The following is a 27,108-nucleotide window of genomic DNA, read 5'->3' as shown; positions in this document are numbered from 1 at the left end:
AGGGAATGGCAAGGGCTGCCAGGATGCTGAGAAATAAGATGAGATGCCTAATGATGCTGGGGTTCCTGGGCCCCATCCAGCACCACAGCCCTGTCTCAAAGGATGGAGGACATCTGGTGCCTGGGAGAGCCAGACCCAGCTGTGTCCAGCTCTCCTGGGCAGGAACACCGCATCTCCTGCTTACCAGTGCTGGGAAGGGAAGGTAAGCTCTGTACTGGTGGTATCTGTGGGTGATATTTAGGGGTGCACAGTGAGGCCAGTGGAGGGGGTGACCTCCCAATTGCCCAGTGCTGTGGGCTTACCTGAGCCTCATTGGTCTTGGCTTCACGTAGAGTCACACGCCCCAAAGCACAGAGCGGCGGCTGCAGGCGCAGGCGAGGGATTCAATCTTCCACTGATGTGACACTGGAAAGATCTCATAGGTCTGGGTAAATATCAAGCACAGATACCTGACCTTTCAGAGAAGGCATTCAGCATGAACTTTGGATGGCTAGCAGGGCCGGAGAGATGGGAGGCCAAATCCTGTCAGAGCACGGCAGCCTCCGGCACACTGTTGGGGCAGGCTGTGCTGTTTGCCGGGGGTGTCGTGGCATGGGGAAAGTTGGAAACGATTTAGAGAAGAGCATTCACAAGATGTTTTCAGTGTTGTTGCCCCATCGCCTCTGCAGCCTGCCTGGCATGGTAACCACGGGGTCTGTCCTGACATGCTGTGTGGCTGTTTGCCTGCGTTTTGAGAGGAACATCCTGGGATACCTGGGCTTGGAGGTACTTTGGCTGAAGCTATCCTTGCATCCGCCTCTGGAGTTGCCATAGAAACCACCGCTGTGCCAGAGCCAGCATCAACAGGGAGCCCCGAAACAGTGATTGAGCCGTATCTTGGCGGCTGGGGGGATGCGCTGGCAGCCGGAGGAGAGCAGCTCATGCTGTGCCATGGGGCCTGGACAGAGGGACCTCCTCCTCCGAGCACGACGTGGCTCCAGCCTTCCCCTCTGGATATTGCGGCAGCACCCCATTTTCCCAGCACTCCCCGACCTGCACTCTGCCCTGGTGGGCTTTTTCTTTCCGAGGTCCTGTGAAGTGACAGACTCCTCGGTGCCACCGCAGGCACCCTCAGCCTACCAGTCCTTTCCAGAAGCCACCGAGGTATGTATAACATCACTCTCACCAAAACTTTAGTCACAGGAGACCCTAAATCACAGAGCTGCTTTGGAAATGCAGCCCTGATTAATAACCTTTTCCCACAGGAGCATCGCACGGACGGGATAAATCAGATGCTGAGTCATCGGCAAATTGACTTCCCTGTGTGCCAACTTCACAGCTTTCCCTGCAGCTGATGGGACACCCGTCGCTGCTTTTACCAAATTCAAGGCAAGAACTAGGAGATGCCAGAAGGTGAAGCCACAGCTCAGGAGCCTCTCGCTGTTGCGTGTCCCTGCTGCAGCGGTCTTTGTGGCAGCGCCGGTACCCAGCCTGATGTGGCCAGTGGTCCCTGTGCCACAAGAGGTTTGCCCCTTTCTCAGCAGCACCTTGCCTCAGGCATGCAATTGCCTGGCACATCAACACAACACCACACCCTTTGGTTTGGCTGTTCCACCCAAGGAGAACAGAAACGTGTGACCTCTCCTAAAAGTGTGGATTTCTCATCCTTTTCTATCTATGCTTTTGGGCACAGGATCCCATCCAAATGAGGGGAGGAGAGCAGCCAGGACGATGGCCAAGGACATCTTGGGGTGGATGGATAGATCTTCAGGCAAAGGCATGAAGGCTCTGACCAGCCTTGAAGACTGACAAGTTATTAACTGAAGAGCTCCTGTGAGTTTATAATGAAATGTGCTACAAAGGAAAAAAAACAAAAGTTGAGTGATGTACCAAGTATATTGCTGTCCATCTCCTGGCAGCTTCTGCTAATTTTTACTAAATGGAAGGCTTCAAGTATCTGGCCACACTCATAATGCTAGAAGAACAGTCTGTTACTTCAGCTATAAGGAGAGCTACGAGCCAGTGCCTGGCAACGTGGCTAATCTCCCCGGAGTGTGTTATGGATGGGGGAGACTGGAACTAGAGGTAGCTGTCAGACCTATAATTAAAAAAATGTGTTTCCTTACAGAAATTTATTTCCATTGTAAGGAGAGATGAAAATATAAAAATCTCATTTATCATATTCCACAAACTCGGTAGACGCTTAAACCAGAAAGCTCCATCCACACCAGAAATAGGAATAGCTCTATTTAATAACCTAAAATAACGTGCCGAGCCTTATCGCTGGTGCACAAAGCACCGGCAAATCCTTTCCTAAGGGCAGTGGAAGTGCTGTAAAGGGGTACAGGGCTCTGCAGTCTCTTCTGAAGGGAGTTCTTGGCCAACTTTCCAATTACGAGCAATAAAATGATGGAAAAATCACCATTTATGATGCAGCGCATTATCGGAACCTGGATGCTCAGCAAGGCTCTTGGCAGCAGCGCCGTGTACCGGGCTGTACAACGGAGCTGTAGGCAGTTCAGGAGCAGAACAAGGCTTTTGTTTACTCAACAAGCGCAATAGACATTAATGTTCCCATCAGCACCTGGAGGAAGGTTTGCCTTCCAGCCTACGGCTGCCTTGGACAGCCCGGCCATTATCCCATCCATGAAGCAGGAACACGATCTAGGCTGCGATTCCCCGCTCTGGTGCTAGAAAATCAGCCCGTTAGAGGCTCAGTCATGCAGCTGAGAGTTAACAAGCCGCCGTGGCAAATCCGGGCTATTTATACCAGCCCTAGCACTGTAGTGACAAGCAAAAACAACGCAGCAAAGTCACTTCAATAAGTTTTTTATGGGTAAAAGTCCAGAATATTATTTTTTTTTAAGTGAAAGCTTTATTTCTGTGGGATTTGATTAAGAAACCAGATATATACATCAAGAAAGACATTATTTTGACAGCTCTGAGCTCCAGGCTGCCTTTAATACTAGAGCCAAAAGAGCATAAAGGGGAATGTGAGTAACTCCCCTAATCTATCTGTGAATTTATATCAACCTTATTTCTACAGTGATTTGGTGCTTATGGAGTATCTTCAGAACCAGAAACCAAACATTTTAACTAGTATTGAAATTGCTTTGAATTAAAGGAGAGAAAAATAGGCAAGTTAAGCGCGCCCATTTTCCATTCCCGAAGACGGAGGCTACAGAAATACAAGGAAAAAAAATTCCAGTAAAACCATGTTTGAGAATATTTCTCTGGGGAGTGTTTAGATGAGGGGTTATTTTTGTCACGCTTCTAATGGGCGAAATTAAATCGTGCTGCGTTTCTGCGAGAGGTATTTACATGAGAGACCACACAGCCTCTGGACGTGAGGTACGTGGGCGCCGTGGCCGCCCTGTTCCCATGGGGGCTCAGGCCTCCTCCTCCTCCCCTGCCCCATGATGGCACCCTGTGACCCGGGGCTCTGGCTGGGCACCTGCCGTGGGCCTCATGGGGAGCACCTGGAGCTGTGGCTGATCCTGGGATCCATGTCCCTGGGGTGAGATCCAGGGACCCCCAGCCCCAGGGGTGGAATCCATGGAGAGACACTAGGCCCAGCCCTGGGGTGGCCATGTTGGCCAGGCCTGCACTTGGCCTGCAGGGCCGTGCCTCCCCCTGAGGCTCTCCCCACAGCGAGGGGGTACAGGGGGATGGTTCCCCCACCCCGACTGGGGCTTATCCTTCTCTCTTCATTTTCCCCTTCCCTGCAGAGGAGTGTGGCAGCATGGCCACCGTGGGGTAGGAGATGCCATGCACGCCGGGGACATGGTGAGGGCCAGGAGCTCCCAGCGAGGGTGTCAGCTGTGAAAAAAACATGAATCTTAACGTCTGGAATATCAAGGAGATGTTGAGCACGCCGACAGCCACCGGGTGAGCTTGCGCCATGAGGTGGGGAGGAAAGATTGTGAGGAAATCGTCTATAAAATTAGACATTTAGGGTGTTCGATAGCGATGAGGTGAAACACAGCTCTGTGGTTAATTACAGTCTGGTTAATGATGGTTAATTAGCCTACTCCATGATCCTGTTTGTGTCTGCGTTACTCACAGCCTGCCAGGCACCGCGATAGATCCACCATTGCCGGGAATTTAAAAACCAGCATCGTCTGAAAGCTGTGCTCTGGTTTATTCGGGGGAGTCCTGTGGCCTATCTACGTCTAATTAGATAAGTTAACTGTTCCCTCTCGCCTTGTGCAGAGGGTAGATGAAATGAATTGTGATTTGCAATATTGTTACACGTTATGTAACTCTAAAATTATTCCATATCCTGCATTTATACACATGGCTTAATTTTTCTTCCCAGCAGAAGTCAAAGACTAGCTGGAACTCCCCACATCTACAATATATAGTAATACAGCAAATATTGTTTGGATCTAAGCATCTGGAGAGCAAATACATAACACTGGCTGCATTTTTTATAGCCGAGCATCGCCTTTTGCCTCACATGGCTAAAAAACAGAGCAAGGTTTATCCCTTGTTTGACTCTGGAGAAGCTAATTGATGAATTTGGTCCTCTGAGGCTCTGTTAGTTAAATAACTCACTTACATAACTAACTGTTGTTAAAATTCACAGTTTTAGTCATACTGTCTCTTTGGCCTGATGTTATCACAATGATGGATGATAATGAAAACATAATAGTAATTTCCTTGCCCATTATAAAAATACTTGTCGTATATATGAGAATTAATTGAATTTTGCACAGATGTGGGGGTCAAAGGGGAGCCAATTCAGAGAAAAACATATTTATATCTGTGATGGTTTTGTCTTTATAAATATGCATTGCATAATTCTATTGTCTTCTTGGTACCTGCAGATTTTTTTTTGTTTGTTTTAATTTTTTTTCCCAATAAGTTGCTTCTAAGTAGTTTGAAAACCTGTGACTTACTTTCTGGTCAGAGACCAAGCAGGGGAAATTTAGAGAATAGATTGAAAAATACATAACATTATATATAATAATATATAATTATATTTTTATATTATGTATAAAATATGTAATATAGATTTTTTTAAAAAATACATAAATCATTCTGTGGAGTCATGCAATAGGAAAGCAAAAGAGTGGAATAAGTACAGGTGCTTATTTGGAAAGGGATCACTTGAATTCCATCCTCCTCCCAAGTATTCTGTCAGCTACAAAGTCTTCCCTTTTAACTCATTTATTAATGCAGGAAGAAAATACAGACAAGATTTTAACACCCACTCCTCAACATTCCACATTTTTTGCAAGTGAGTTCAAAAGGGTCAAACAGGGCATAAAATGTTATGAATACGCAGCTGCATTTTTGGAGGAGTTGAGAAGGGGGAGAAGGTTCTCAGGAGCAGAACTAACTTTTTCTGAAGGAAAAAAAAAGTTACTCGTAGGACCATGTGTGTGTTTTGAAATGGGGGGAAAAGGTGTTGATTACTTTTTTGCCAGCTCACTTCTGTTACTAGAATCCTTTCTCACCTCAGCAGGGTATGCCACATAATTCCCAGAATACTGTCTTTCAGGGAGCTTTAAAAATTAAACATAAAATCAGCATACAATCTAGGCAGGGTATGAATCATGCTGTGAGTTCTTTGCAAGTTTGAGTCAGGCTGTTACTTCTGAGAGCAGCTGCCACCAGGTCCCTAAGAGATGCAGAGCTCCAGTGACACAATACCCTTATGGCAGCGGTTCTGCAGAAGCCCAAGATTGCTCTGAGTTTTATTCATTATCTATCTGTCATACACACATGTGTTTCTTCATAACCGCTAGCAGCCTGAGAAATAGGGTGGGGGAAACAAAGTCCCTGCTCTTCCTGGTTTTATGTGTGAATATTGACATAATAGAGATCCTAGAAATGCGGGAGAAGGCAGATTATCTAGTTGGACACCGTAATATCAGGGTCCCAATTATTTAAGAAGGTGGGAGGGGGTCACGTGGATAGAATGACAGCTATACGGTGGAGAAAATTTAGGATCAATCTAAGTGTATTGACAAACAACACAATTTTGGAGGATTGAAATGCCAGACTTCATTAGGGAAAGTGCTGCATTAGAGCGGTGCTGCTGCCTGCCCAGCCAGAAGGGCAGGTGAAGAAAGATCACAGAGGATGTGAGAACAGCAGCCGCAAAAGCAATGATGCTTCAATCAGCCTTTTATCGACCGGATAAGCGTCACCAGGGCATGATGCTGAAAGTACATTTTCAGACACCATAAATACTTGCCTCAGACAGGGAACTCCCCAGGGAAGAGACGCATCTGCCTTGGTCCTGAGCATTCAGGGTATTACTCTTGTAGTGCTACCGTGAGAGTGACAGTGGTGAACCGGCATCAGCATCTCCGCAGGAGGAACAGAAGCCAAAAAATCACCAACTGTTTAATTTCAAAAAAGACACTGATATAGTAGTAAGGAAGCTCTTTAATATGAAATTAAACTAGACAGCCAAAAGGGTTAAATGCTTGCCTGAGGCATAGAGATTATTTAGACCTCGTGTTGAAACTCAGAACAAATGCATACCAGCTCTCAGATCAGATGCCAGAAGGATCAGTACTGGACTGGCATGGTAAAGACGACTACTGAAAACGAGAAGGCATCCTTCAAGAAATGAAAGACAATCACAAATAGAAAAATAGAAACCAATGTGTTATGATTCTAAATTGGAGTTATGAGAATTTTCTTGTCCCATAAGAAAAGCAGTAACTTGCTAAAGGCATAAAAGCTAGTAATATACCTAATTCCAAAGACATCAGAAGCAGAAAGCCTGCCAGAGAGTACCTAAGGCTAATATATGATGAAAATATTAAAGACACATTCAAAAAGGATGCTGTAAGTTAAGGCGTACTTGGGCCATTACCCTCTATGGCTTATTTCTGCTATTGAGAAAAAACTTCCAAATTTAACAGCCTCACTCAATCCATTATCCCATGAAATTCCATCCCACATAGCAGGGTCACATATTTTGAAGTCTCCTTAAGGTCCCAGAATAAGCAGAAAATGAAGGAGACCGCCAGGACAAAGACTGAGAGAGCAGCCATAAAAATCCCAAGCCTTGGGGGAATGAGAAACTGGGGCTGTAAGTGCAGGCTGGAAGATGGCTTCAGACTGTGGGGGGCAAAAAAAACCCTGTCTCCAGATGTCTGATTCTTAACGTGGTCAGGGATATGTTTTGTTTAAGTAAACAGGGCTGCTCCATGGAAATCCCAATCTCCTCCTAAGAAAAAGGCCCTGCGACCAGCGACTGGCTCAGGACAAAGGGCTAACACGGTTTCCAAGGTGAGGAATGTCTGGGTAGTATTGAATCACAGCCAAATGAATAATGGAGTGGCTCATAGAAAGTAAAAATGACCTTGAGGAATTAAATCAAGACCAGAAGGACTTTGAGCCTGAAATCTGGAAACTGGAGGCAGTGTTTGAGCTGAATAACCAAGCGGGATTTCGTTGTGGTTAATGCATTAGGGTCGTTGCCAAAATATGTTTGTAGAAGTTCCTTTTAGGATATGGTGGAAGTGATGTGCAGCAAGCAGATCATGCTATTCCAGAGGACAGAAAGCAAGAAAAGTAATTTTATGCTGTGGCCATTTCCAGTGGAGCAAATGGCTGTAAGCTGCAATAGCAGCCAGAACTCCTTGATTTAAACTCCTGCAGGCCCCTGGATGCTGAAGTTCCTCTGCACCCAAAGCCAACACAGATCCTTGCTCATTTGCCAAACGCATTGGCAGGCAGCAAATAGTGACGATGAGAACAGCATAGCAGAGTTAGAGACAGTTCCTATAGATACAGACTAAAGCCAGGAGGAAGAGCAGGTGAACAGCAGCTCCCAGAATTTCAATTGGATTTGCAGTGATGCAGCCCTGGTCACTAAATGAGGAGGAGCAGAAAGGGCTGGGAGATTTTTTGGAGGGGAAGCAGGAGAAGAGGAACTTTGTGGCACTGATCTTACTTAAGATTACTACTAGGAGAGAAAGATCTCTTCTTCGGGAAAGAGGCTTTACTGCACTTTGAAGAGATGTCAGGAAGGCGTGAGCTTCACCCACAGTGCTTGGGAAGAAGAGGGCTGTTGGCACCGTTTCAGTGGGGATGACAGAACCACATAAAATCACTTACACCAGCACTGCGGATAAATGTTATTTTGCAAATTGTAGAAGATTGAGTGTGCTTTTCCAACTGACTCTTAAACCTCAGTGTTGGCGCCTAAGGATGGATCCAAACAACAGAGAAAATTACCAATTTTAAGAAAGACCAATGAGGCCTATGACAATTTAGAGTTATGAATTTTTAGCTTGTCAAAGCCCCTAGGAACATCTCTGGAACACAAGAAGAGGGTATTTATCGCATGCTGTGTTTCTCTCAGTGTGTTGTATCTGACAGCTATTTGGGGGCAAGGCAGAACCTTTGAATGAGAGGTGAACATTTGCATATGGTTGGGCTAAAATATTTGGAAGTGGAAATTGGAACTTAGAAAAATGAAAGAGGCTCCCAAAAGATCTAAATTCTCCTGCGGAGGGGGAATTCCCACTGACGACTGCGAAGAACTAGCTGACTCCCCAGATATGCAGGGGGCTGGAGATTTTTTAGATCACACTCATATTACAGAAAGGGTTGGAGTTGCCAATATTGCAATACCCTGCATAAAGTTAGGTGGAAAACATAAACTGTTTGTTGATCAGCATTTTTTGGACCTGACAAGGACTTACAGTGGCATTTGTCTTACATATCTAAACCTGGTTTTGCTTTGGATCCACCTGATAGTGTAAATACCATAGGATCACTATGGACACAAATTCATGAATGATTTGGGGAATGGCCCATGTTAGCAGAAAGCTAAAAGTTCTCCTGAGATAAACTATTGCATCACCTAGGAGGGACTACTAGACAGGATTAAATATCTAGGATGTCTCCTCGCTGTATATAAGGAAGGGTTTATATTTAGGACAGAGCATGCGTCCCTGCAGCTCAGGCATCCTGAAGGGAATGGTCAGGTGGTTAGAAGAAGAGCTGTGGTTGCCTGATCGTGGATCTGATCACAGATCTGATCACGGTTGTCTGATCTCACTGTCACAGATTGGCCTGGGCCAAGGGTGGCCAGGATGATGTCTTGCCCAGATGGTCTTGTTAGTAAATTAATTGCCGTCAGTGTTAAGCAAGGGAGAAAGAAACGTGTTGCTCAGGGGAATGAGTGTATTCAAGAGAGACATCTGTTTTGTGTACCATCCCCCCACCCCCCCGGCTAATTTGCAGAAGTACCATCATTCCAAAAACAACCACTGAGACAGTGGACTTAACACAGAAGAATTCAGCTCCAAAGCAGCCAACAGCTGCCTTTGGTCGTAGTGTCAGTGCAGAGTGAGCCTGGGAAGTCACTTGGCTCATAAGTCCTCTCAGCTCAATAGTCCTCAAAATACCAGTCATAAAACTCTTTTACAGGAATCTTGTACTTCAGGCATTAAGTAATGTGAAGGGACTGAGAAAATGCGCAGGTTATGGGATGTGATATTCGCCAGTTGTACCAGACGCTGTTAAAGGGGGGTTGGCAGGACAGTAAAACATTTAGGGATTATAAAAACGCTTCTTTAAACTAAGAGGGAGCTTTTTTGGCTAGAAGACAGGAGGATTTAGAAAACTGGTACAGGAGATGTGATACTCACATTGCAAGCAGGAGTCCTGCCCATGTGGGGTCATGGCAGCCCATGCACTCACATCTCTCCCTGACATGCTGGCTGTAGATTAAGAAATTTGTTATTTTTTTAAAGCTTAGCTGAGATGGAAGGAAGAAGTTGTTCTAGTAAAAGTTGTATTCAGATTTCTTTCTCAGTAGATTTGGGGTCCAGAGACAGATCAAGGGAGAATTTTTGAATTCGGACAGATTTATCAGGCTTTTTGAGAATCCAGAAACCCAAACCTCATCTATTTTTGCCTGCAGCTCAGTGTACGCCGTGAGATCAATGCCAAAAGTATTAATACGATATTGTCACTGACACCACTATATAATGAAGAGGGAGACTGAGCAGTTCAAGTACTGCTACTAAATCCCTTTCCTGTTGTGCGTATGATGTTTGGGCTCTTTCCAAAACTGGGGATTAACCGAACACATCACTGCTAATAAATGTTGGGGTGATCATCTTTTTTTATATGCATAAATTAGTCTCCTGTTCCTTCTTCTTTACTTGTATGATTTGATATGGAAGGAAAACCTTGTGCAAAAGTGTCTTTCGTTAATTTCAGTCTGTAATTCCCAGTTCCAAAGGCAGCAGCACATCTCTCCATTTCAGTAGCTTAAAAGCCAGCAAGAACTGGAGTATAAACCAGACTCCATCAGACCTTGTAGACATGGAGCAATGGAATAGCGATCATGTGAAAAACGAATAAAATCTGTGTGCTTTGCTAGCAAAAAATTGAAGCCAGTCTCTGACAGATTGAGAAGCGGTGCAGCTGTGCAGGGAAACCCTTGGCTGAGGGAAGCTGGTACCATGCCATGATCCTAGTCCATAAAGCGTTAGAAACCCTGTCTCCGAAGACAAGTAGAATCAGAGCAACATAGCACAAAATCAAGGCTAGTTGGAAAAGTTTATTTGGGAGATGCTCAGGGGAAAGAAGGGAACTTCTGAGTAGCATGTTATTATGTTTGAAATATTTTTAACAATTCAGATCTATTTGTCCAGCCATATGCTACCTATTTATTTGTTGTTCCAGTGTGTCAGACTGAAGGCATCTGGAGAATACATACTCAAGAAGTGTCAACTATCAGTCCAAAAGGTTTACTTTTTTGGAACTGCCTTCCAAATAAGCCCAGCAGCATCTGAGTTATAACAGAAACTATTATCCAGAGTAGTGAAAAGGGAGAGACCTGGCACTTGCTAGGAGCAAACCCCCAGGTGTCCCTTAAACTAAGACTGACTGACTAGGCAGGTAGGATGAACTGAGTTAGCTGGCCAGTCCTGGTTTTGGTCTGTCTGCAGGACGTGCTGGAGAAGCACCTTCCCCCCTGCAAGGGGAATGCAGAGCTAGGCACTGCATTCGTATGGATGTGGCAGTTTAAGATAAGCTTGTTGGCTTTGCGTGGCAAAACCATACACTGTTAAACATTATGCAGTTATAGGAAAGGTACTGTCGGAGTGGAGAGTGAAAATGAACATGTTGGGGTGGGCCATGCTTGAACGGTTCCAGTAGGTCGTGTAGGGTGTTTTGTTTGGCTTTTTAATTGCTTGAGACTCATTCACAACCCTCTCTGCCTCATTTCAGGCCTAATAAGTTTTCTTCAATCCGGAGCAGCGCTCCTAGCGACTACTCGAGTTTGAGCGATTCTCAGTTGCTCTTCGGCTCCCAGTTCTGCCCGGAGAACGTGCAGTCGGCAGCAGCGCCGCTGGAGCTGGGCACGCAGCTGGGACAGCACAACTCCCAGGACGTGAGTCTCGCTCCCGTTCAGCCCTGTGCAGGCACACAGCCACCATTCAAAGTTAATGGAAAATGATGAAATCAGGTGGTAACATTTGCAAATGTTAGTAACTGCTGAAATCAAGTTATCTTCTTGATCCACGTACATATTTACTGTGGCTAGACAAAATATCAGCCTGGTTGGCTGAAAACCTAGTATTTATAAGAGATTACTAACAATTATTGTTGAGGTAGGTATTATTTTCTTTAATTACATTTTTAAATTACTGAAATAATATGAAATTATCCTCAAGCTAATGTCTTTAGACCACCTAAGGTAAAATATTCCATCTATTCCTTCTGTGAAAAATACTGTGCTTCTCTTCATTAGCTTTCCGTGAGAATGACAGAGGTATTCAGTATTTACTTCCACCAACTGAAAATTACCTTGCTGTATTGTTGTTATGGCAGATGCTTGAATGATTTTGGATGAAGAGCTTCTACGCTCAGGATCGTTCTCCTACAGCACATGGTTTCTGATGTTACCAGCCTCACTAAAATAGTTCCTGCACCGCTAACAGACCTGAACAAAAGACACCTGAGAGCAAAGATTAGGACAGAGCAGTGGTGCCAGCTGCTAGCCCTAGGCTGTCCTTCAGTTCCAGATCCTATCTGCTGTCCTCTGCATTTTGCTGGTGACCTTGTCCATTAACTGCAGCAGCTTTTCATCAGACACAAAAAAGGAAATTCACTCTTCACAATGAAAGAAGATAATTTAACGGAGTTTGCATTTTCTTATGTTCTAAGGAAAACGAATTTCCATTTTGGTCACACCATGTCTGGAAAGTCTGTAGAATGAAGAAGGTCTTTACAGCTTTCATATTAATATTAAATTTCTTGTTCTGATATGTATATTGAGGCATGTGAGAAACTGATCAACAGTCTGGAGATGTTGCTAGTTGGCAGCAAAATGATGTCATCCCCCAGGGACTTCAATAGGATTTTCTTTAAATTGGTGTACAGGGAGCTCCCACTGACATCTTTAACTTTTCCACAATTCCAGGAATGCTGGAATTAATTTTTAGTCTCTGTGATGAGCATACAGGAAAAAAATCTGCATACCTGATGATTGCAACCAACTGAAAATCCTCAAGATGAGAGAAAAGCCTGAATCTGGAGGAATTTGGGTTGGGTCTTAGTTCCACAGGGAGTCGATCTAACTAGGCACACTAAGTGAGCCATAATCTCATGAAAATTCTTAATCTCCTTGTCCAATCTGATCTGTCACGTCCAATCACTGTGATCTCTGTCTGCAAAACACTTGGTACACAAATGTTTTTTGCTAATTAATGTTCTGATTATTTTTATACTTCAACATTTCTCTTTCTTTTGTGCAACAGAGCGAGCCCAGTATTTTTACCAAATACCAGACAAAACCACAGTTATTTGATGAAGAAACAAAAGAAAAAGGTTCACTTAATTTTGGTGCTGGAAGAGTGAAAAGTGTCTTTGAAAATTTTGAAGTAAATAAGAACAAAATAAAGGACAAATATGACCGGTATGTAGAAATCCACTGGAAATTTTTTCTGTGCTAGTGGTTATCACTCCCTGCAGCTCCTTCTTCTCCTCTTAAAAATCATACAGGACACATTTCTCCAAGAAAAGTATATTTTCAGGTTTTTAGATTATCTCTGATTGGAAAAAGTCACAGGATAAGAGAATAGGGTTTATTTGCAATGTGATTTATGTAACACACTCAGCCATAAGCCACAAGGAACAACAAAACCCTAACCTGAATTTACAGTTGTCCTTCTTTGTCTGATCAGCAGGGTTTTTTCTGTATTGATTCTCTGCAAAAGCCCACATTTCTCAAAATATTACAGGCTGTGTTGGGATTGATCAAAGGGGCTCTGAGGACAGCCTTTACATTTAGAATAGATGAGGAGATTGCCAAGCATACATGTGTGCAGTGGAAGATGGAATGATTAGACCTTTATAAATCTGCACATATCTCGAGAATTTTACTTGAATATAAAATTTTTATATATTATGGTTGTGGTAACAGACAAGTGTAATTTGCCAATGTAATTTGCATCTGATCTTTGTCAGATGTCAAGAATTAAATGTACATGTAGGTCCTAAAGGACTTTAGGGAATAAACTAACAGTTTTAAGCTCAAAAAAGAAAAATGGCAAACTCCTCAGTGCACCTATAAATAATTCTTAGCTCTGTACATTTTGTAATGTAACATCCAAAGTGAAACACATTTTTATTAAAAGCCTTTGATCAAATCAGGCTGTGTGTCTCCTCCTCTTCTGCAATGGGTACTATGCTTCTGATAATGCAGAATTTGATTCTCTAGTGCCTATTAGAGAAGAGGAGCATTTTTGTAAGTGAATTATGAGAAATTAACAAATAGTTTTAAATGTTTAGGCAGAACTCCTAATTATCCTTTATTGCTTCTTTAAATGAATTATGCTCCTTCCTACACTCCAGACTTACTCCCAGATTCGAAGCCTGTTTATAGAAATAGCTTTAATATCCTTACCAAGATAAACGTATAATTTATCAATTGTATCCCCCACAAGTTTGACTAATAAAATGAGTATCTTCCTTTCCATAAGGCTAGAAAAAGTTCAGAAGCCCTGCCTAATTCTCGTAACTAGACTCTACCTGGCCTCCACCTTTTTGATTGTTGCAATTTGGATCACTAAATGATTGATTTAAAATTACCCGAATCTTCAGAGGGGAAACAGGTTATCACTTTGCTTAGCAACTGTCCTTGCGTTTTGGTTTGATAGGTTAATCATGAATATAGCCTGGTTCCTGATAGGCTCGTTCAACTTAAAAGGACGGATAACAGAAACCACAGGCATAATCTCGGGAGAAAAGGATTTGCAGCATTTGTTCTTCCTGGCTTGGGCTTTGTTGATGCTGAAGCTTTTCCCATCTTTTTCCCACAGTTATTTTAAGTCCAAATACAATACCCATGTATCCCAGCAACAGGCACGTCACCTCTGCCAAGGCTGGGTCCTTCCGGAACAGATAGCGCGCATATAACAGATAGTGGTAACACCCCAGCAGCTAATGGACAGTTGTGTAAATGCCAACTAAAACTTTTGAGAGAGGCACGAATGCTCAGCCAAAACCGAAAGAGTTAAAAAAAATAAAAATTTATACTATATATGTGTATATGTATTTTTTTTTTCTTACCCTACATAGCAGAATCCATGCTTTCCTTAAACAAGTAATGTGACTTCAAAGGGTTATGCCCCCTAAGTAAGCATTTCTGTGCTTACATTGCGCACTATGCTATGTCTTGCAGTGTTTCTTGTCTCATGTTTGCTGTGATATTTTAAATTTCTTTCTATTTCAGTAACTTACATATCTGTTTTATACTTGGGTGTTTTTTCATTTCAGTGAGGTTTTAAGCACCTTTATTTCCAGTATCAAAGACAGGCTTCAAGGGGTAAGTTAAATAAAATTCAGACTGCAAAATAATGAACAGTTAGAAATGCTAGAGAACATTCATCTTCTCTCATTTACTCTGCTGATATTAAAATTATTATGCTGTTTGTATTGAGCACTCAAATACTTTAAACCAACAATTGCCATTTTTTTTGCGTATAGCATTGTCTTTGTGGCCTGTCCTTGGGGTCAAGGTCTTTAGGGCCTTGCCTCAGTGACAGCAGTGGAATTTCTCTGGGGCTCGGGAGCAGGAACAGGCTGTTAATGGCTGTCTGCAAATATCAATTCTCTTTTTCTTTTGCCTGAAGAAAGTAGTCTTCTCTCAGGATGAAGTAAATACAACGTGATCGTACTCTCTGAAGGCAAAGGACTCTCCCCCCACCCCACCCTTTTCATAATTACTTTGATTGTTATTATTGATGCTATTTTACAGATGAGTATCTCTATTTTGAAATCTGTTAACATTTCATGAGCTCTTTGAGCCATTCCAGATCTCTGTTGGGGTTGCAACCAACAGCTGGATAAATTGTTTCATGCGACAGATAAATAACCATTTTCATGCTGTTTCATTCCATGAGTTGCAGTTGTTGTTCTGTGGCATTTGGGGCTGTGTTTTTCCAAAGAAAGGGCCGTGTATTAATTTTCTCATTTACCTTTGTTTTTGCAGCTGCATGCATGCTTGGACAAGTTTGGAGAAATGTTTGATTCAAGAAACAAATCCATTTTGGTTCACCTGGAAACCATTTCCAAGACACGTAAGTCCTTTCTGAATTTCTGTTAACAGCAGAGGGCACAGTCAAACTGCTGAATGTCAGCATGTTGTCTCCAAGCTGGGGTGAACTAGGCAAGTCATGCCACTCACAGCTGCTCTTTGTAAGGGAGAAGAGCAAATAAGACTTATCCATGGTATGAACCTGTCTATTTTTCCATTCTTACTCTGTTATAGTCTCCTTTTCTCTGTTCTCTTGTGCTGAGTCAAAGAACTGGGGTGTTGTGTGCTTAGACACCATGCACGTATAGATAAATGCACCTCTATGCTTTTGTGTTCTGCCTAGAGTATGATCATTTTTAGACTATCTGGAGCACTAATGGAAAACACAGTAAAAATAACTTAGATATTTATATCCTGAGTATCCTGTTTCAGTTTTGAGGGCTTTCTCAGATTTTTCATGTGTTAGTTTGAAGTCTTCCATCATTCCTCTGTGCTTGAAGTGGTTATATTTTCGATATGAGAAAAACTAATACTGCTCATTTCTTAAGTAAGAAGCACATAGTGAAGCAAGCTATTGCCATGATTAAAAGGTGGACTCCCAAAAAAGCCAATAATGTAAAATACTTCTGAACAGCTCTGTCTCTGAAGTTGCTAGTCACAGCAGTCTTTACTGAGGGAAAGTGCTTCAGAGAAATTGTTTCTAATTTGGCTTAGATCTGAGCCTTTGAGAGTGCGTTAATTTTTAATGCTGGCATGATTTTTTATCAACACCCTGTCAGGACTCTGCTCAGTGCTTGCCCTGCCCTCTGGAAGAACGAGAGGCCAGCTCCAATACATGCAAGAAATGGGAAGTGAGTTACACCTTGTGACTTCAAGGTAGCAGACCCTCACAAAAGCACTATAATATCCACTGTGCGGTAAAACGTGGCTTCCACGATGCACAGCTTTGACAGATACCCTTTAAGCCCTCTCAGGCAAAAAGGGTGGAGTCTGGTGCATTCTGCTTGAGGTGGTGGTAGCCTGTACGTTTGAAATACCAATCTGTTTACACTAAGAACACTCCCTTGCTGTGCTTGGAAAGTGCTCGTGGTAGGACCTTAATGTAAGCAAGAATCTGTCTGCTTTGGCCAGCACAACAAGCTCCCTATTACGCATTGGCCCATGTCCTAATTACTTCAGTGCCTCAACTTGTCCACTCTGCAGCAGGACTTTGCCTAATTTCATATATCTCGTGCACAAAAAATGTTGTCACGGCACTGAAAATCAAATCTATTGTTCACGATTCCTCCTCTTCATTCCATACCATTTGCTCAGCTGTCCTGTTTATTCTCCGTACCCATTTTAAATAAATGTGCCTTGAATGAAATGAGAAACCTCCCAGAGGTGCCTGCTGCTAGATTTTCAAAGCAATTGAAAAGAAAAATTGGCACTTTCTGTAATGTATCATGCTGCAGAATGTTGAATATATAATGAAAATCATCACACGCTCCACAATGTTGTTCTTTTTATATTTCTGGGAAGGTTCATCTGTCACTGGTTAATTGCTGATAAACACTGCCATTTGACTGGTATCACAGTGATGGATAATTAAGTTCCCACTAAATAAATACCTACACTAGTGCCTTGAAAAGATCCCAACTGAGGCAATTTCTTTGAAAAATTGGTATACAATTCCTAAACTCAGGTGATAAAGAGCTAAATTCAGAGCTGATAAAGCACTGAATGCCAATGGCTGATGACACAGTACCTTGGGATGTGGGTGACACAGTAGAGACACGGTACGTCATTGGCAATGCAGGATTTCACACGTAGGAGAGGAATGCAGAAGATGAAGAGGCTTTCTTCAAGGAGAGAAGTAGAACACCAGGACATTCAAACAGCTCTGAAAAACAAAGAAAGGTGTAACTTGAAATCAAGTCTGTCTTCATAAAAAGCTTATAAGGAGTATCACAGGCTTCATTTATAGCAGTGGGTAGCAAGCACATTTGGCACAGACTATATAGCCACTGGGCGAGAACAAAACAGAAAATATTTTTCAAAATATATTTCCAAAGCATTTCCAAATGCTGTTGGGCTGGCATGCTCTATGCAGTAAGATTTAAAAAAAAAAAATAAAATGTTCTCTTTTGAGTGTTTGTCCATATGTGCTTGCACACAGTGGCTAGAGCTGTGTCTGGCACTGGAGATGAGACGACGTTTGCCTCAGCAGCTTCCACAGAGGCACAGCCGCTCTGTTCCTTGCCCACATCTCGGTGTGCCGAGCACAGGGATGTAAAGCGGCAAACAGACCCTATGTTCTGCCACCTTATATAAGGTTTCTCTGGTTGACTTGCTTGCTCATCATTTGCTCTTTCCTTCTGGTTTCAGCTCCTGTAACTCATTTCTTTTTATATTTTTCTCATTTTCATTTATATACCACACTTCTATCAAAACTTTCTGGGTTTTTTTATACAAATCCCGATTTTCACGGCTCAGCCCTCTCTGAACTGCTTTGCTTTTCTGGTATCTGGTAATTCCAGCTGTGACAGCTCATAACAGCCATATCCTCCGCACCACCTTGACTTCATTGCAAATGAGAAGCATAGTCCCAGCCAGCAAACCACAGGCAAGCCTCTGATGTTCCTGCCAGCAAGGGTGACAAAATAACGTGAAATATGTCCCTTACAGAGGTACGAGCTGATGCAATTCTCTGACAAAATCCAGTGCCTAGTGGGCAGTTTTCAAACGTGACTTGCTTTGAGGCTCCTGAGGCCCAGTAGTTGCTGGCAAGGTTTCCAGGGGAATTTGCTGTGTTTACAACAGCGGGATTTGAGTTGTTAGCAGTGTGGTCCAGACTGGGACACTCAGTCCAGACTCCCTTATGTTCTGTATGGGTTGAAAAGTCAAAAGGTTTAAAACCGATAAAGGAAATGCCTTTCCCATGCAGCTGCTCACTAGCTGTGCAGTGACTGTCAATGAAAATTATTGAGATGAGGGACTTAACCAGACTCCAAAACACCTCGGCACAGATGGCGAGAGGATATGTGGTTGTCTTGGTGAATACTGAAACCCCTCAACACCACACTTCAGGGCTTGGGGCATTCTTTGCCACAGAGCAGGCTGAGATCGGGGGCAACTCATCCCACAGTCCCCCAATGCAGGTGTCTTCTGCCGTGCTGTGGAAGGGGACCCAGGCGAAGCAGTCACAAACCTGCCAGCTGACTGCTCAGGCTATGTCCGAGCAGGATGCAGCCGTGCCAGCCCAAATGTTCACCCACTGGCGCAGCACCGTTACTGTCCAGGGAGAAAACACAGCACTCTGCTGAGCTCCATAGCTGCCTTCCCTGCTCGTGTCTCACCAGGTTTATACCACCTCCTCTTTCCCCTACTGAACCTGGGCACGGGGGAACCATCCTCCCTCCAAAGTGTTATTTAAAGCCTCTGCGCTGTCAGTGCCTATCTCAGGAGGAGTTCCACGGAGAATGATAGATAGGCATCAGAAGCAGTTGCTGTTTAATATTCCTAGGCTAGGAGGCTGATGCTTCCTCCCTTGGCTGCTCAGACGGTAGTTTTCAGCTGTTGGGAGTGCTGCTGCACCTGAGAGCAGGCTGATTTGCGGGGAACCCTCTGAAGCACAGGGTGGCAGACCTACCCCGAGGCCCTACAGCCTTTTATTTCATGCCAGATTTCACATTCCATACGTTATTAATGTAAACCAGTAGCATCCGAAGACAATGGTACCGCAAATCAAAACACAGCGATGTTCCAGGCTGTAAAAAATTGCTTCGTTTAGAGTAAAATACCTTAAGAGAGGCACAAGTCTGTGCACAAGCCACCTATTAACTGGGTAAAGATTTTCTCTCTATGATCAAGTTATTCAATAACTATCTGCTGCGGGGTTTATTTGAAGTAAACTTTCTCTGAAGCAGCCGTTCTTGATAATTTTCAAAGACAAGAGACTTGATTAACAGGGTCCTTGATCTGATCTAGTTTGGCCATCTCAATGCCTGGTTTTTGAAGTCTAGATTAACGCTCATTTTTATTTTGTTTAATAGTGTTTGACAAGTCTGAACACTCCTCTGGTATGGAAGCCAGAGAAGGAAGAAGAGTGCCCCTCCCCTGTACCGAGGGGATTTTTTCTGCAGAGTACTCCTACACGTACAAATGAAGCGCATTCAAAAGCCTGGCTGTTGGTTGCTTGCCTGCAGCATGCTGTGCTGAGTCAAACGTATGTGCAGATCACAAGCCCCGTGGATGCAGTGCTATTTTTAGACTGAGGATACCATGTTGCAGAAGAACAGACAGACTAGGGAAATCAAAAGTTTTAAAAATAATTCTGAACTAAAATTAAGCGTACGGGGAAGAGCAGCAAGCCGAGGTAAGCTTGTTGGTGCTGGCCTTCCTATATCCTCACTGTGTGGAGCTGAAAGGTGATGAAGTGACATGAGAGGAGTTTCCTCCTTCAGTCACTTCTCCTTTCTTCCTCTTTATAGGCTTGCAAGCCAGGAGGGGGCTGGCAGACTCCCAAAAACCTGCTCTCGGACTGCAGGTAGCCCCTAGGTTTAGCCAGGGAGATGCGAAGTCGAAAAGGCCCACTCAAACATTCACTCCACCGTCACAAACCCATTCTGCAAGCTACAGCTTTCCCCCGGTGATTTGTTAAAAAGTCTAACCCTCTCAGAGCAAAAGACTAAAAGCTTAAAAACAGCAGTGAGAGATCAGGGACAACTAAATTGCCTGCAACAGCAGAGAGCTTATTAGTTGAAATGTGTGCGGATAACCCTCAGAAATCAGCCACGCTCCTGCAGAGAACGAGGCAAAGCTGTGTGGTGACGGGCAGCCTGAAAAAATGAAGAAATTCCCCCCAAGCCTAGGTCCGGGAGGTGGTTTAACTCGATGCGTGTGAGGAAGACACATGAACAAGGCCACTACAGGGTGTCTTCTCCCAAATGACAGCAGTGTGCAGTCTGCCCAAGCATCGCTCCTTCGGAGGAAGGCAAATAAAGTTAAACGCACAGCCTGGCACAGGGGTTCCCTGCTGCCGGGAGGTAGCTCTCGGCAAGCACCCCATCCCTCGAGCGGCAGCCCTGCCATGCAGCCGGAGCAACTCCAGCCCTCTGCCATCAAACACCTCTGGTCTGCGTGGCTGAATAAGCCCAACACTTTCAATCTCCTTTCGTAAGAGGAGATTATCATCTAAGCACTTAATTATCTGGTAGCTTTTCTCTGCACGTGTCCCAGTTCAGTCTCTTTTTTTTTTTTTCTCCTTGCACATAGTTAGCCGGGACTGCGCACAGGCTTCCAGCCCCCCCGGGGTGCACAGCCGTTCCCATCAGCCAGAGCCTGTGCGCCACTGCACGCCACACTGCCCCATCGCGCCTGCAGCCCCTGGTGCTGGCATTTGCGTCTTTGTGTCACCTGCTAATTACCTAAATGCCCGCTGGCTTTTGCACCCAGGTGACTACAGCAGATTTTAAGCAGATTTGGCTCATGAGCAGGCCTTGAGGAGCACCTTCCAGAGCCGCCTTGTCCCCTCATGCCAACCCTCTCAAGACCTGATGTTTTCCCTTTAATCGAGGCTTATCCCACTTACTATTTCTCAACTTTTTTCATATTACTTACACTGAAAAGCTTTGTTTGAATCTACAGAAAGTCCACTGCATTGCCTTTGTCTAAGAAGTCACCTATCTTATCCTAGTGTATTACACTAGTCTGGCAAAATCTGCCTTTTATAAAATCTTGTTCCATTTTATTCCATTTCCCTCCATGTCTTTGAGTACCCTTTACCTTAAGGTCTATTCTAAAACCTTGCACAATATGAGAACAAACTAGAAAGCCCATAATTGCTCAGATCTCATTCCTTTCTTCCTTCCCAAATGTACCTTTTTTAAATGTCCCTGGTTTTTTACAGAAACAAAGCCCGTACAGTCACTTTCTGCCTGCCTCTCCCTAATAGTTTTTAACTCTTTGACCAATTTCATCTAGAGTTTGACAGAAGGGCACAGCTCACTGAGACAATTAAGTCCCTGTAAGCTAAATGAAAATGGCCAGGCAGGAGGAGGAGAGCTCCTGAGTGCTCTGTGGCTCTGCAGCCTGGGAACACACATCTCTGGGGCAAGAGGTGCTGCGCTGAAGAGCTGAGATAAGTACTCTGCGTGCAGGAATAGCTTCAGCCGGGCTCTCAGCTCCACTGACACCAAAGTCGATTAAACACGTTGGATCTGTAGCAAAAGAAGATTAATTAATTGCAGAGCTCTTGTAGCCACTTGTTGAAATGTAGGCTTGATTCTGATTTCCTCAGGTGTGCAGCACTAGTCCAGGACTCCAGAGTTTCAGTGATCCCGGCCCGTTGGCTTGGCAATGCTTTGTTTTAGCAGCAGGGCTTTGCATCCTGTTTTGTTCCAACCAGCCAATGTTCCACCCCAGCCACACCATCTGTACACACCTTCCTGCGCTGTTCACAGGAGAGACCAGACATGTTTAGCGAGCAGCTCTTTCGCTCCGTCCTAATTTATGATTTTAAAGGAAGACTTCCACAAGATTGCTAAAGATTTTTCACGTCCACATACGCTGCAAACTGTGTTCCCATGCTGTAGTGTATTAGGCACAGCAGTGATTCCTGTAAGAACAATTGCAGCTGCATGGGAGGAGTTATATTTTGTGCAATCGTATAACACAAATCCCTATTTTTGTATCAGTTTCTCAACAACCAAAGCCAAGAGCATCTTGCTTCAATTTAAAACCCTCCCAGGGGGTCCGTGCCCCCACAGGACACTGCCGGGGCACCCCGCTACCTTCCACCATTCCAGCTGCAGCTGCCCAAGCGCTGGGCACAGCTCCCTGGTTCAGACGGTTTCTGACCCCATCTCTTCCTGTGCCCAGCAACTGGAAATCCCAATTCTTTGCACACTCCTTCCTAATTTCCCACTGTCCCTTCAGGCAGCTTTCCTTCAGTTACCAGCCTCCTGCCCATTTCCGTCATGTAGTCTCTGGTTGCACTTTTTCGCCATGAACCTCTTGCATCTCTTTGCTGTTATCAGCAATACTATCCTTCCCGTCACACGTTCAAGCTCCCATTTACCATCCTCTGGTTATGGAAATGGGTTGGTTATACTGGGGTGGGACAGCTATTTTGGGGTCCCTCTCCCCTGGCCATGCCTGTTGTGCAGTTGGCAGACAACTAAGTCTCGGCCTTCCTTGCATTGAGCCAAACAAGTTTTGTAGATTCACGTAGCCTTTTGTCTCCAGCTGCCATATTAATAGAGCACAGTAAATGAGGTTTGGCCTATACACAGCATCTTATAAATTTCAAGTGCTTTGCATTAAACATCTACCCTATTGTTCATCGCTTGGGGCACGGGGAGATCTCAGCGGGTGAATCACTATGGTTGCACAGCACAGTGAAGTATTTCATGCCAAGCCGTGGAGGAGGTAGCAATAGTATTGATAGTACTTTATTCACATTTACAAATGAAAGACCAAATGTGTTTTTTATTGATTTCCCTGTTTAGTGCAAGATGCTCTTCAAAGTCACTGTGGCTCGGTGCTGAAAGCTCTGACAGATAAAAGCCAAATGGAGCAGGCGCTGCTGGAGATGGAGAGGAAACTTGCAGTCGTAAGTGCAGAAATTAATCTTTTATTCTGAATCCTCGTTCTGAATTTCTCCCGCTTCTTCAAAATATTAACTGAATATTAAATTGCCTTCGAATGGTGGATTATAAAGTAGACTGCTCCCATTATAATGAAGGGGGAAAGACATATTAAAATGCTAATTCTAGGCTAGATACTGACTGATGCTTACCCAAGTGCTGGCTAACAGTGCTGTAAGCTCTGATGAAAAACTGGTCAATAAGAGGGGAGCCCAACAGTCCCCTGTCATGGCAGGACACGACGGAGCCATTCCTCACGCTGGCACATGCCTTCGCTGGAGGAGGTGGTGCAGTGTGTGCCCGCGAGGGGAAAGCATCTCACAGAAGTGCAGTGCCTTGTCCCTTCAGCTGGATGATTTCCCAGGGAGAGGAAAAAAAGACATGAAAAAAGAACAAGCGGGTGTCAAGAGAGACAAAAGAATGAACTGCCAGAGACCTCCTGAACAGGTTTAGTTTCTCCAAAGGCTCTGTTGCAGGAATTGGTTTTGGCAATGATGTGTCATGCCAGTGTGTGAGAAGGCAGTGCCCCTGGGAGAGGGGACACCCAGTGGGTTACGGGTACCCCCCAATCCCAAACCTCTCACTTGTGTGGGACGGTTTGAGAACACGTATTACACAGGGAGACACAAATTGCTGATCTTTGGGTTGACACCCAACTTAAGGGGTCTAGCTGACACATAGTGCCTGAAGTTTCTCGTTTGAATGCTGTTATTGCACCTTTTAATGTGTTGCTTACTGCTTCTGCTCTGCTTGTTGCTTCCCCAGAAAGATGTGGAGATTTTGGATGTGAAATCCAGTGTCCAGTCGCTGAAGGAGGGTCTGGAGTTGCTGCCAGCTCAGCTGAAGGATCAGCACCTGAAGCTGTGTGAAGAACTAGGCTTCCTGAAGCTTCCTAACACCTTAGCAGAGCTGCACACATTCATTTCTAGTGCCAGACTCCCCCCTCACATGGCAGATAACTCTTCCCAGACCTCCCCTGGCCCATGCCAGGACCGTGCTCCGGGCAAGGAGAAGGCATGCTGGCCATGCTGCCAAGGCAGGGGGGTTTGCGGCTCCTCGGGTCAGTCTCAGCCCCCCTGCATGGCAGGGGGGGAGCAGCAGGTAGACTCCCCCATGAGGAACCAGGTCACTGGGGGTGGTGCACCTCAGGGTGACCCAAACACAGCTTTGGGAGGGAACGTCAGCCCCATTGCTACAGCAGGGTGTAGCAGAGAAAACACCTCTTTGCAGGAGGTGAAAGATGGTTTGGAAACGCAGAGCTGTTTCAACCATCCTTGCGTGTGCTGCGCTAACAGTCACTTTTTGGGGGATAGTCAGAAGAAACACAGCCCTGTACCACAGGAGGTGCCTCTACCAACTCCACTGAGGAAGGCGGTCAGGAGAGGCACCAGAGGATTTGAAGCCGTGACAAGGTCACAACTGAGGCAGCCTCAAGTTTGTCACCTTTCTGTAAGAAAAGATATGCCTGGGCGAAGAGACAGTAGCTGGGCTGCAGACCGTGAGGTGGAGAATGCAGCTGTAGGGAACAAAGCAAAGCAGAGGCCGGGAAGGATCCCCTGGAATAAAGCAATGGGGAGGAAGAAACCGTGCCCCGCTGTGAGAAAAGGCGAGCTCTCTCGTTGTGCTGATGGTGGGCTGAAGCAAAGGAAGGCAAATGGGATGATTGAGTTGGAAAGCTCCAGAAAAAATTGCTTTCCCAAACACATGGTTGCTCTCAATTTAGGAAGCTGTAACCCAGTTTCTGCAGCTCCCCAGCAGCAGGTCCTCAGCAGCGCTCAGCCGAGGCTTACAAAGAGTTTCCCACCAGCGCCGTGCTCCAATAAAAGCCTGCAACAGCTTGCAGACAAAAGAAAGAGAAGTTTAGAAATTAAAAAAAGAGTGAATTTTTCCAGCATAAAAAGGAATCTCTGGGATTCCTCTCCCCAGGACAATATATTTTCCCTCTGTAGCACAACAGGTGAAAACCAGATGAGCTGCTTCAGTCTCCGAAGCCCTGCAGGCTCCAAGAAACCACGTCCTGTCAATACACTGGCTCAGCAGAATACGGCCTGTTGCTCTTTAGTTTTTGATAGCGATTATTCCGATTAAGGGGTTTTGTTCCGTGGTTGGAGTCCTCAGCGCAGGCTTGGCCCTCTCAGTCACGGTTTATTCCTCGAGGTGTGTTACCGACCTAGCCAGAGACGAGGCTCGTGCCTGGACGCTTGAAAGTGTTATTGCCCGCTTTGATATGTTGTACGGGACTGCGTGGGACCTGAGGGGAAGCCCTACCGTAGCGTGGAAAGCCAATGGGATCTCTATTACTTTACCACCCTGCTCCCAGCAGAGACGCCATGGGCTCCAATTACCGTCGTATTTACGCAGCGTAGAAGTACCTGCAGAGCCCGCCGAGACGTTCACCGGGGAGGAGAGGGCTGGCAGAGCACAGAGGCGCAGCTCAATCAGATTTAGCACCGAGATCTACTTGACTTTTCAATGAGACAGATGTAATAATATCTCTGTGGCCAGAGGCTTTACTCTGTCTCTCGCTCGTAGTCTCTGTGTTGGTTTTGTACGTCTAAAAGTTCTGGTTTTTAGCTCCCTGGGCAGTAGTAGCGTTGTTCGGTTTGATTTTGGTAAGGTTCAGGTTTCTCCCAGGAGCTGTTTGTGAGCTTTGGACAAGGGACAAGTTTAGCGGAGGAAAGCAGAGTCCCAACATCTCAGGTTTATGGACTGTTGCGTTTCTTCTCCTTTTAGGCTGAAATTTCTTGGTTTCAGAAAATTCAGGAAATTTAGTTTCTACTTTATTTGTCTCTCTTGGCTAATCAAGCAATTCTCCAACACACTTTTCAAGGGCAGCGGTTCTCAAAGAGAAGCTGAAAGATGTGACGTTCAAATTCAGCCAATGAAATCACCGATGGATATTTCTCATCCTTTAGAAACCTGCGCCTCTCTGGTGAGGAGGCGCTCCAAAATTTTCAATTCAGAAAGGACCAGCCCGCTCACCTAAATCTGGTGTTATACAGCAGCCCCAATTCCCACAGAGCAACTCTTTGCAGGGTACCCAGCTCTGACTGTCAGCAGCTTCCGCTGCTTCAGGTGTTTGTATCACATTGGATTTTTGATCTGAGATGTTACTGGCAAAAGAAATATTTTGGTGTTGACGAAACACGTCTGTTGCCACGAATCCAACTGGTCTGGCTTTGTCATCCCGAGGGGGAAGACTGGGATCCTTTTTTCCTGGCTTTAATAAACTCATTGTGTCTTCACAAAACTCTGGTGTCTTTGTATTGGTTTTTTGGGAGAGGCAAGATCCTGTTTCAGTGGGTGAGCAAGCAGCTGCTCTTTAGATGTTTAACTCCCCTGGAACTGGGAGGATTAGTTTTTTCAGCTCCTCTCTGATGTTTAAAGACGGAAACCTCCGCCCTTCCAGTTTAACATTGGTTCGGTGGCATTAATTAGCAAGGAGAAGGTGGCGGGGGCAGGCACAGGGAGCTCCCAGAGCCTTGGGACCCCCCAGGTCAGCAGAGGGGCCGGGTGACGGCCGCTGGTGGCAGCAGCCGTTCATTTCTCCTGCCCGGTATCCCCAGCATGCCCAGTACAGCCTTTGCTGGGCAAACCCTGCTCCATGGGACTCGCTACCCCCTGTGTTTGGGGGTCAGTGGGGCCGGGCGCAGGCCCCTGCGCAGCCCCCTGCTCGACGCTCACCCCAGCTGCGTCGCCGCCAGCTCGGCAGCTCATGGCTGAGCTTGGAGGGACCTCTGGAGGTGTCTGCTGCAAGCCCCTGTGCCGAGCCGGAGCAGGCCCCGGCACCCCAAGGATGGTGTGCCCGTGCCGTGGAGTGCAATGCAGGGCCGCCATGGGGACCCTCACAGCCCCCCCACCCCACGCACGCGATGGCATACAGCAGTGTCACGAATAAAATCGCTGGAGAAAGGAGGTGTAATGGCAACGGCAGAGAGCAGTGTGTCCCCTCGCACCGGCCACCTCCCT

At 45.2% G+C, this 27,108-nt stretch overlaps 1 protein-coding gene across 1 annotated transcript; it reads left to right on the top strand.

Moving 5' to 3' along the window:
• The first annotated feature begins 1,678 nt into the window (after positions 1-1,678).
• On the top strand, positions 1,679-26,385 carry IHO1 (interactor of HORMAD1 1). Its single transcript, XM_074602822.1, has 8 exons — positions 1,679-1,812; positions 3,708-3,867; positions 11,200-11,362; positions 12,732-12,889; positions 14,752-14,800; positions 15,467-15,554; positions 23,002-23,105; positions 23,905-26,385. The coding sequence occupies exons 2-8, from the start codon at positions 3,812-3,814 to the stop codon at positions 25,225-25,227; spliced, it is 1,941 nt and encodes a 646-aa protein (XP_074458923.1). The 5' UTR covers positions 1,679-1,812; positions 3,708-3,811; the 3' UTR covers positions 25,228-26,385.
• Positions 26,386-27,108: the final 723 nt, after the last annotated feature.

The sequence above is a fragment of the Larus michahellis genome, chromosome 10, assembly GCF_964199755.1.
Source record: "Larus michahellis chromosome 10, bLarMic1.1, whole genome shotgun sequence".
Classification (NCBI taxonomy): Eukaryota; Metazoa; Chordata; class Aves; order Charadriiformes; family Laridae; genus Larus; species Larus michahellis.
This window is presented reverse-complemented; position numbering and strand designations above follow the sequence as displayed.